The 11380-nt window shown below is 37.8% G+C and overlaps 1 protein-coding gene across 1 annotated transcript; it reads left to right on the top strand.

Moving 5' to 3' along the window:
- The first annotated feature begins 427 nt into the window (after window positions 1-427).
- Window positions 428-1854, top strand: LOC144632117 (uncharacterized). The gene is made up of 2 exons (XM_078490716.1): window positions 428-661; window positions 741-1854. Exons 1-2 carry the CDS (start codon window positions 571-573, stop codon window positions 1196-1198), a joined length of 549 nt encoding a protein of 182 aa, XP_078346842.1. The 5' UTR covers window positions 428-570; the 3' UTR covers window positions 1199-1854.
- Window positions 1855-11380: the final 9526 nt, after the last annotated feature.

Raw genomic sequence — 11380 nt, 5'->3', positions numbered from 1 at the left:
TCAGGGATTAAATGGTATAATTCCTATTCTCCGCTAAACCGGTAAACCACAGCACTCTTTTAGAAGCTTTGGTTAATTAGTCCATACACATAAAGTAAACATTCCCACGGACTTCTGGAACAAGGTGTTAATGAGCACATAAAAAACAAACACAAAACTGCTGTTGTGTCGAATGAAATTGGGAAAGGACTATTTCGGGAACTTCTAGAATCGGGGTGTGATGTGTTTTCGGTTTCTAGCTGTTCTTTCAGTTTTGAAAGCAGAAACATAAAGAACCCTGGCGCCCTGGAGCGAAGTAACCCAATTAGAAGCAAAACAAGCCTATTGTTCGTTCAATTGTTCCCGCTTTCTATTGTGCTAGAGCTGTCAATCATGTTAACTCTCGGAGGTGACTGACAAGTGATGGCATTTAAAACTTTGTTTGCTTTGCGCAGTGGCTGATACCATAACAATAACGTCAACATATCGAACTGGTTTTACCGGGTAAAGTTTCAAAACAAAACTTCTTAACACGGGACACTCACGCAGTTACTACGCAAGCCGTACTACGGTCAACCGGCACTGAGCGAAATGAAGCATTTTTCAGTATTCTGTGTTGTCTTTCTTGCCATCTTCGTCATTCTGATAAATGGAGCAGTTGTGGTGAACAGAAGTGAGAAAGGTTGGTACTCATACGCAATAAGTTCTTTCTTCTTTTTCGTTCCGATTCAACTGATATCGCCGTTTTGTTCCGTTTTCAGAGCCCACCAAAGATCGCCGTACAGAGAGTTTGTCAGTAGAGGCAAAAAGCGCGAAACCCTCGAAGGCAAAGAAGAATCTCACCCGAAGGGACAAATGCTGCAATCTCGGACGAGAAGTAGCCAAAATTGGAGAAACGTGCGATTATACGTCAAATGTGGACCACATTTCTCCCGATAAGCATTTTCACCAAATGAAAACAGCGGTGTGGACCCGTCGAAGCCATCCCATCAACCGCCGGCTGCTTCCAAAGTGCAAACCTTTTAAGGTTTTCTACGAGAAATGCTGTCGCTACGAATACTCCCAAATTGAAGCTGATCTCATCAAAGCCAAGAAAAAGATCAAGCAGTATTTGAAAGTAGTAAGGAAGAACGAAGTCGAGGAGGATCAAGGAAGTTCCAACGACGATGGAGGCCTTCCGGTCGAACATGGGATCTCTGTTAACAGACACAAGATATAACTTATGGTCCATAGTCCACAGAGGTACTGACATCTAAACCAGAGACACTGAAGTCAAAATACTGACCTTTTAATTGCGAACATGTAATTTAATTTCGACTGGGTTTCGTGTAATTTTTTTCTTTCCCTCTTGTAAAAACATGTAGACGTCATGTTCAGAAAAGGGAAACAAGATCAATTGACGTTATTATGATGACGTAGTTTAGTACAATAACGGGCCGGTATTAACGTCGAGATTATTAAATCACTGAGGCAATATCAAAGACTGCGAGGATTGAAAAGAATACTGAATTTAGAAGAATCGTCACTAAACTATTTGCTTGTAAATAACTGTTCAAAATTAAGGTGGCAATGTATATTTTAAGGTAGCACTGTAAATTTAAAAGCTGCCAATTTCACGGTTTTTTTGAGTCTCAGGGCAACATCAAAATAAGTTTACTGATCAAATTGTTCATTCTTCTTGGATGTTCACTTGATTGTATTATAACAAACTAAAGAGAACTTAGTTAATTGATCTGCGATTGTTACGAAAGAGTTATTACGCAAAGGAAAAGCACATGTATATACTTCCTTTTCCTGTTATTTTTCTAACATTTATACACAGTCTATTGTATTATTTTCCTTGACAGAGGTTGTAAATAAAAGACAGACGAATCAGCGGCGTCATGGTCGTATGCCTCGGCAGTTTTTCCCACGCTCTTGCAAGTATTTTGTTTGGCATACAAATAAATGATTAATTTACCCCTTTTCAAAGGTCAACAATCAACACTGTGTAATGGTAAATGAAAAGAACAGATTAAACACACGAAGATCCCATTGTTCTTTGTCTAATATAATGCATACAAGACGGACGAACATATTGAAGCAATCTTGAGGGCACGTTTTCATAGAAAACGACGTAAAAGATCCAAACTGTTTCCATTTGTACCGAGATAACCACATGTTAGTGACAAAAGCCCTTTACAGACGTCACAGAAAAGTTATAACTGAGAATAACTTAAATTTGCCTCAGGCGTTTTTAAATTGGAGATGACGATCGCTAGAATGTTCCGATCACTTGTCTATCACACAAGTCGAGCCTCAAGGGCCGTGAAGGCAAGCAGCAATCATCTGTATTAAATGATGATTGAGCCTTATGTAATCTATACTAATCTCCACTAGCCTTAAACACGTCTTGCTTACAATCGGGTTTTGTACAAGATTGCACGCTAGCGCGTTTTAAAATAGCATTGCGGCCAAATAGATCCAAAGGGGTGTAAGTAGTTAAAGTACATTCCGAGCCCCATTCCGCCCACCTACTCCCCCGCCTTGTTTGTCCAAGAGAAGGGAATCGGCGATAAGAAAATGAACTTAAGTTGCCGAAAGTGGAACATGAGCATAGACATAGCTTAATAAAAGCAGACGTTTCCAAAAGGTCAACTTTGCCAATCTAGCGTGTAATTTTGATTCATTATTAACAAATTCCCAACCGGAAGACCACTGAGAGAGCAGAATTAATCAGGTGAATGTAGGTTATGCTTGCTACTCCTTTATACCGCGCGAAGGGTCCAGCTCTAACAAGATCTCACAGGAAGGACTAGCTTCCCTCTGAGAGAATAGAACAAACAACAGGAACATGGCCCTATCCCCCAAAACAATAGCACCTGCTACTAGACAAGAGGACCATACTGGCTTACTGATCTCAAATGAATGAAAACTGTAACTTTTTTATCGGTCCCAATAGCCTTTAGAGAAGCCCAACGTCACAGATGAGGCAGTATTTGTACGTGAAAATCAAATACCAAAATACACTTGCCCACAAGTCGAGCTAACAGAGCGCAAAGCGCGAAAGTGCACTGGGGTCTGCTACTACCAACCGGAAACTAGAAGCGAACGACTTTGAGAAAGTCTAACACCACAATGGCTCAGCTCACCATACTTCGTATGTGTGAGTAAGTCCAACGAGCAAAGCGGCCAAATGATTTACGAAAACAAAACAAAAAACACACAGAAAATAGAAAGCAAAAAAGACGCAGTTTTTTTCGAAAAAATTAACAGGAGGACAGTAGAATTTCTATTTCAGGCTTTATTAAAAGTTTTCGCGAAAACAATAGAGTAAGGTGCACATTCCACTTCAGTGAATGAAGACGGAACACTTCCCTTCCTACCCTCTCCTACCCTTACACTTAATAACTGACAACAAACGCACTGAGCCAAATCGTACAAACACAGACGCACGTGGTGGGCACGATTTTCCCACGCTCACGTGGAGTTGACACGTGCCTGAAAACATGTTTGAAGACATTTGCAGGCACTGGAGGTGAAACTGACTAGAAACGTATCCACAAATCCTTTTCCTAGCACGCAACGGGTTCAAATTCCAACACGATTCTATACCTGATGTAGCGAAAGGCTACGTTGCCATTAGTCAAGGAAACAAACTTGTTCGACAGTTAAGATTGGGGCCATTTCTTCTTCATTTCTTCAGGGGTTTTTTAACAAAAACAGCGGCCAAGTTTGGTACATTTCTCCTCGATTTCGCAAATAACGTGACACTTAACTCCTAAAACGACAAGCAGCAATAAAACATTTAAACTATTTTTACAAGCAGAGCTTAGCAGAATTAGTAGAACACAATAGTAATTATCGAAAAAGTGGAGTCACTTTCAAATAACTCAGTTTTTAAGACTTGATATATGAAAAAGGTCATTTTCTTCGTAGCTGATGCCCATTATAAAGTGGGGATATTTTTAAATAAATCATATTTCAGAGTTTAGATTGCTGGGTTGCAAACCTCGACTCCTATACTATGTTGGTCAAACTGATTTAAATCAAATTAGCTTTGGAAATGCTCCAACGCGAAAGTACAGGATCAGTGTACTGGACGACGGCACGCAAAATATCGCCTCGTGTTTTTGCTGAAACTTTACAGTCACACTAATTTTGACATGCTCTTATCCTTTAGAAGATGATTTTTTGTGAGACGTTTATGTAGGGTCGTTCTTTTACGTTATGCCAGTTATCACAGCAAGCTTTAAAGCCTTAGATTGTTTCACAGCCAAATTTAGTTAAAACTGTTAACTTGCCGTTTGTCTGTAAACAATCACCCAAGATAGGTCAACCGGAACCCAGATTTCAACTTGAAAGTACCGAATATTTACTTAACTACAAGAGATTACAAACTCTGCTTTGATAAAAGGGCGAGGTTAAAGTATTTTTGGTACTGCTTGGTTATTTTCTTTGGTTATACGCTCAGGAAACGAATGCAAATATTTATTTGCTAAAGAAATCTCAACTAAATCATAACATTCAATAAAGATCATTTTTGAGCATCATAGACGATGTTCTCATATAAACTGAGCTTAACATTAAGTCTGTCGGCCAAACAGAAATCAAGCTTTGCTCAATGCCATCTGTTTTTAATGTTTTTACTGTCTACCAGCTCGGCTTTCTTTCTCAATTCGGCTAACAAGAGTTTCTCCATTTCTCCAGCGTATTTAAGACAAGTTATATGAGGCAGAAATACTAAGCCCTATGAACAAATAAGAAAACAATCAACAGAAATACGAGTCAAAACTATGCAATAAAAAAAGAATTCTGTGCAAAGTTTCCAGTGGGTTCGAGGTCATGGGTGTTAAAATGACTACAAGATAAACAGACAAATGTTTTCAACTTCTTTTAGAAGATAAGCACGGCTTTCCACCCATCAGGAAGTGTATTAGTTTACTCTAGTATGGGTCAGTTTGTGGATAAATATGGAAAACATTTCTGTGCTGTGACACGATTTCCGGAACATTTCAAGAAAATGCAAGCAAAATTTTTTATGCACTTCTATTTTTACAATCTTATCATCCTCATTCTTAGAAACAAATGATAATTGTCGGATGTTCTAGATTTGTTAAAAGACTTTTCGACGCCAAACATTCAATATTTATAATGCACTTCTATCTTTGCCATTTTATCAACCATATTTACAAAATCAAACGATTATTGTCGCATGTTCTAGATTCCGAGATTTTCAAGACTCGTGCACGATTTTGTGGAAGAGGTCGACGCCAACACTCCACAAAACCAAGATATCATAAGCCACGGAGAATGTTAATATGAAAGGAAACAAGCGATTTCAAGAGAGCATAAAGTCCAAATTTCTATTAAGTCACTTTTCGAGAATAAAATAATAAACTCTTTTACTTTAATGACATCACACATGTATAATGAGCGACCCGGCACTAATAAAGCTTTAAGGCTTAAAATGCTAAACGAGAAAGGCAGCAACATCATGCAATAGGCTAGGCGTTATCTGATAAACGATCTAATTGCAAATGTTATTTAGAATATTCCGGGTTTTCTTTTCAACATCTAAAGAGGCGTTTAGTAGAACTCTTTTTTAGAGACAGCAAAAGAATGTTCAGTAAGTGACAAACATTTGCAAAGCCTCTTTCCGTTTGAACCATTAAATAATAAAAGTTAAGTAAACATTGTGGAATCGAAAACCGATTAGAGGAAGAATCATGAAGAATCCATGACGGACTCATGCCAGTTTTGTTGTGAATCCGATCTTACCGGAAAAGAAACAAGTTTGGTGAAGCTATTTTAGTCATTTTTTCCCGGAAAATATTTGGCATGCATCGGATTCTTGGCGTACAACACGATATTTCTCCCTCGTTTACACTGCTTTTAAAACAATGGCTGCGATCGTGAAATCTTCCATATTCTAGAAGCACGGATGAAACATAAACTTGAAATTAGTATACCATAAAATGCCGGTTATGCTTATATAAGTCCGTCAGGGTTTTTGGGTGGGCTTATTACAAGGGGAGCTCATGTAAAAAAAAAAAAAAAGGTTTTGAAATAAGCTGACAAGCAACAACAGTTTAAAAGCCTCTGATGAGGGATCTATTGTAAGAAATCCATTTGAACCATATTGTTCTGTGAGAATTAGGTGGATAGATTGCGAGGACTACCAAAGCCGTAGGCTGTAGGCTTTTGATTCTCGAGGGCACCACATATAGACTGAGAAATGGGACAATGTGCTCTTTAATTTGAGTAACAATTGAATAGTTGCTTGGGTGTGATTTTACACTAGCAAGCTGAACAGAAGTATAATGAATTGAACTTGCATGGTTTCACCGTTTCTGGGAGTTTACTTAGTACTGATAAAAGCGTAATATTATATGACTTGTATTTCAAGACATCAACTTTGTCGGTGGGTACTTTGGGGTCATCGTGTTTAAGCACGATTTCTCACGAAGCTTTAAACTTGGAGCATAATAAACAATTAATCCAACAAGCACTTGATTTCGATTAACCATGAAATAATTGAGTATAGAACAGAATAGAACAGAGTCTATAATTTTAGTCTCAAAAAGAGTTTAATCAGCAATTCATGCGTTATGCCTTTTTGAAATCGTTTGTTTCTTTTCATCGCATTAACATTTTTCCATGGCTTACGGTATCTTTTACAATTTATTTAGCATGTGCTGCAAAGGTGTTTAGAGGTCTTACAGGGTCTTACAGAATCAAGCTTTGTTCAATGCAATCTGTTTTCTAATCTTCTTCCTTACTGTCTACCATCTCAGCTTTTTTTTCTAAGTTTGGCTAACAAGTGTTTCTCCGGTCAGAAAGACCATGCCCTACTAAAAACAAGAAAACAATTTCCGTGCTGTAACAGAAATACGAGTCAAAGATAAATTTTGTCCTATGTTTCGAGGTCATGGGTGTTTAATTTAAGAAAACAGACAAAATGTTTTCAACTTCCTTCAGAAGATTAACACGACTTTCTGCCCATTTGGGAGTGTATTAGTTTACTGGATTTACTCTTGAATCTTCAAAGTTCTAGAAAGATAAAGTCTTAACTTGAAAGTAGTTAAACTGAGCAAGCAAAACAGAAGTACAGCTGAACACGGTTTGTTGGTTTCTGGGCCAATGAAAACAATACGTCGAGTTTAATTAGTACTAATTTTAAGCGTGGTCATCATATTAATTCAAGACATCATATGCACCTTTGCCGGTACGTTCTTCGGGGTCATCGAGTTTTTGCATGATTTCTCACGAAACTTGGAGCATACCGAACAATAAATCCAATAGTCCCTTGATTTTGTAAATGATAAAGTAAATGAGTGGAATAGAAAACAGAGTCCATAATTTTAGTCTCAAAGAGTTTGAACAGGAATTCGTGCTATGCTTCTTGAAATCGTGTCTTTTTCAGTTTGTTTAGCATGTGCTTCTAAGGTGGTTAGGGGTGCTACAAGGATCATAGCTTTGCGTCAAGCTTTTGCACGATTTGTCGAGAATCCCAAAAACTAGAGCATTCCAAACAATAAATCCAGCAACAACTATTTGATTTTGATAATGAAGATTGTTAAAATGGCAAAGAAAGCATGAAATAAATCACAATATAGAAAAGTTTGGTTCGGATACCGTAAAAAATCGATTTAAGAAAAGCGCTTATTTAACTAACGGTGAAACACTGAGGGGAATATAGAGACAATTAAATTAGGCGCGTACTAGGTATGCACAATTAAAATTATAAATATTTCGAATGAAATACAAGAGGTAACAAGAACACAGTTTCACAGTCTCTTTGTAAATACTCAACTTAGCGCCGCGGCGCTTATTCGAGAGCGGCGCTTAGTAAATTATTTTCGGTAAAGGTATGGCGTATATTCGAGAGCGGCGCTTAATCGATCATTTACGGTACCTTTAACGGAATGGGTGTTGCAATAGAATACGGATGCACCCCCTGAGGAGCGGAAATCCGTATTCATCTTCTAAAGAAAGTAGACAACATTCTTTTTATCTTACGGTCGTAGAAACACCCATGACATGACCTCAAAACAACTAGAAACACTCGCGGGTAGGGTAGTTTTCCTCTCCGTTTTTTTTCCCATACTTATGACTAGTTCGTTATAACGTTGAGATTAAATCAGTACGTGAAGTACTTCACTACTGTGTTTGAGTTTGTAGCTCAAGGTTAACAAAAATGGCGTTTTTTGACATCATGGCTTATGACAGTGTCTGTTAATATAGAAGGGCAGCTATATGGAATTCACTTAGTGAGGATGTAAAATTCAAAGCTTTAGCAGTCATATAAAATTATCTAGGTTTACAGTCAACTCTCTCTAAGACGGACACCTTTGGGACCAGCCGCAACTGTCCGTCTTAGAGAGGTGTCCGTCTTGTAGAGAGTCGAGGAAACATGACGCCAGTAATTTTGAGATAATAAAGCTAAACCTATGCACAATGAATACACGTCTGTTTTCAGTCGCTTTCTTTAACAAAACCTACAAACTGGGACATCAATAATATCAGAAAATTGACTCGTTTTTTATTACAATCGATAATTTACTGCTTCACGTAAACAGAGAAGCTTCATTGTTTTTGGTTAGTAAGCTTGGTATATGCGTATCCTTAGGGCACTGACTAACTTTGCTTTAGCGATATGAAGTTTGGAAGTATTTTCACTAATAAAACATGATAAAAAACACTTCTTAAGTGTCCGTTGATGATTCCAAAGTGTCCGTTGTCCGTCTTAGAGAGGTGTCCGTCTTATAGGGAGTTTGGTTACAGTAAAATGACTGAAAAACGGCAGGGACCATCACCAGGTGTCCGTCTTATGGAGGTGTCCGTCTTATAGAGGTGTCCGTTAAGAGAGAGTTGACTGTACAAGCATTTTTGCCCTACTTCTTCTCTCCAATTGGTCGTGAATGGATAAAAATATATTGCCACATCCTGCCGCCTCCAATACCGTCATAGAGTAATGTGATTTTAAATACCTCCTAATAACGTATTTGTTTGTTTGTTTGTATATACTAGTTATATGTTCCTTTCGTATTCCTTTTCTCTCCACCTTCGACCACCAACTTTCAATTTCCAGCATCCGACACAACAGAAACCACCCAGCTCGAAAAGCTCTTTTAAAGTTCAGCTCAAAAGCTCTTTTATAGTTCAGCTCGAAAATCTCTTTTATAGTTATTCTGAGTGGTCTACACTTATTAGTACCAACTGTAGTCTTGGCTAAAACATCAAGCGAAAGAATTGACTGTAGTAACGGACCGGATGTGCAGAAAACTGATTAAGAGGTCGACGCCAACACTCCACAAAACCAAGATATCATAAGCCACGGAGAATGTTAATATGAAAGGAAACAAGCGATTTCAAGAGAGCATAACGTCCAAATTTCTATTAAATCACTTTTCGAGAATAAAATAATAAACTCTTTTACTTTAATGACATCACACATGTATAATGAGCGACCCGGCACTAATAAAGCTTTAAGGCTTAAAATGCTAAACGAGAAAGGCAGCAACATCATGCAATAGGCTAGGCGTTATCTGATAAACGATCTAATTGCAAAAGTTATTTAGAATATTCCGGGTTTTCTTTTCAACATCTAAAGAGGCGTTTAGTAGAACTCTTTTTTAGAGACAGCAAAAGAATGTTCAGTAAGTGACAAACATTTGCAAAGCCTCTTTCCGTTTGAACCGTTAAATAATAAAAGTTAAGTAAACATTGTGGAATCGAAAACCGATTAGAGAAAGAATCATGAAGAATCCATGACGGACTCACGCCAGTTTTGTTGTGAATCCGATCTTACCGGAAAAGAAACAAGTTTACAAAGAAAACGGATTATAATTCGGTGAAGCTATTTTAGTCACGGTCAATTTTTTCCGGAAAATATTTGGCATGCATCGGATTCTTGGCGTACAACACGATATTTCTCCCACGTTTACACTGCTTTTAAAACAATGGCTGCGATCGTGAAATCTTCCATATTCTAGAAGCACGGATGAAACATCTCAAAAAGTCTCAAAAAGAGTTTAATCAGGAATTCATGCGTTATGCCTTTTTGAAATCGTTTGTTTCTTTTCATCGCATTAACATTTTTCCATGGCTTACGGTATCTTTTGCAATTTATTTAGCATGTGCTGCAAAGGTGTTTAGAGGTCTTACAGGGTCTTAAAGAATCAAGCTTTGCTCAATGCAATCTGTTTTCTAATCTTCTTCCTTACTGTCTACCATCTCAGCTTTTTTCTAAGTTTGGCTAACAAGTGTTTCTCCGGACAGAAAGACCATGCCCTACTAAAAACAAGAAAACAATTTCCGTGCTGTAACAGAAATACGAGTCAAAGATAAATTTTGTCCAATGTTTCGAGGTCATGGGTGTTTAATTTAAGATAAACAGACAAAATGTTTTCAACTTCCTTCAGAAGATTAACACGACTTTCTGCCCATTTGGGAGTGTATTAGTTTACTGGATTTACTCTTGAATCTTCAAAGTTCTAGAAAGATGAAGTAGTTAAACTGAGCAAGCAAAACAGAAGTACAGCTGAACACGGTTTGTTGGTTTCTGGGCCAATGAAAACAATACGTCGAGTTTAATTAGTACTAATTTTAAGCGTGGTCATCATATTAATTCAAGACATCATATGCACCTTTGCCGGTATGTTCTTTGGGGTCATCGAGTTTTTGCATGATTTTTTACGAAACTTGGAGCATACCGAACAATAAATCCAATAGTCCCTTGATTTTGTAAATGATAAAGTAAATGAGTGGAATAGAAAACAGAGTCCATAATTTTAGTCTCTAAGAGTTTGAACAGGAATTCGTGCTATGCTTCTTAAAATCGTTTGTTTCTTTTCATCACATTAACAGTTTTCTATGGCTTACGGGTGTCTTTATTAGTTTGTTTAGCATGTGCTTCTAAGGTGGTTAGGGGTGCTACAAGGATCATAGCTTTGCGTCCAGCTTTTGCACGATTTGTCGAGAATCTCAAAAACTAGAGCATTCCTATTTGATTTTGATAATGAAGATTGGTAAAATGGCAAAGATAGCATGAAATAAATCACAATATAGAAAAGTTTGGTTCGGATACCGTAAAAAATCGATTTAAGAAAAGCGCTTATTTAAACTAACGGTGAAACACTGAGGGGAATATACAGACAATTAAATTAGGCGCGTACTAGGTATGCACAATTAAAATTATAAATATTTCGAATGAAATACAAGAGGAAACAAGAACACAGTTTCACAGTCTCTTTGTAAATACTCAACTTAGCGCCGCGGCGCTTATTCGAGAGGGGCGCTTAGTAAATTATTTTCGGTAAAGGTGTGGCGCATATTCGAGAGCGGCGCTTAATCGATCATTTACGGTACCTTTAACGGAATGGGTGTTGCAATAGAATACGGATGCACCCCCTGAGGA

This window comes from Oculina patagonica, chromosome 12, assembly GCF_052425735.1.
Source record: "Oculina patagonica isolate OP01 chromosome 12, crgOcupat, whole genome shotgun sequence".
In the NCBI taxonomy this organism is placed as follows: Eukaryota; Metazoa; Cnidaria; class Anthozoa; order Scleractinia; family Oculinidae; genus Oculina; species Oculina patagonica.
Note: the sequence above shows the minus strand (reverse complement) of the source record. Positions and strands in the feature narration are given on the sequence as shown.

Bases quoted from the DNA above. Each gene is read 5' to 3' on its own strand.
- LOC144632117 (XM_078490716.1), top strand. From the start codon at position 571: ATGAAGCATTTTTCAGTATTCTGTGTTGTCTTTCTTGCCATCTTCGTC. The intron at 662-740 runs GTTGGTACTCAT...TTCCGTTTTCAG, and splicing joins GGTGAACAGAAGTGAGAAAG to AGCCCACCAAAGATCGCCGT.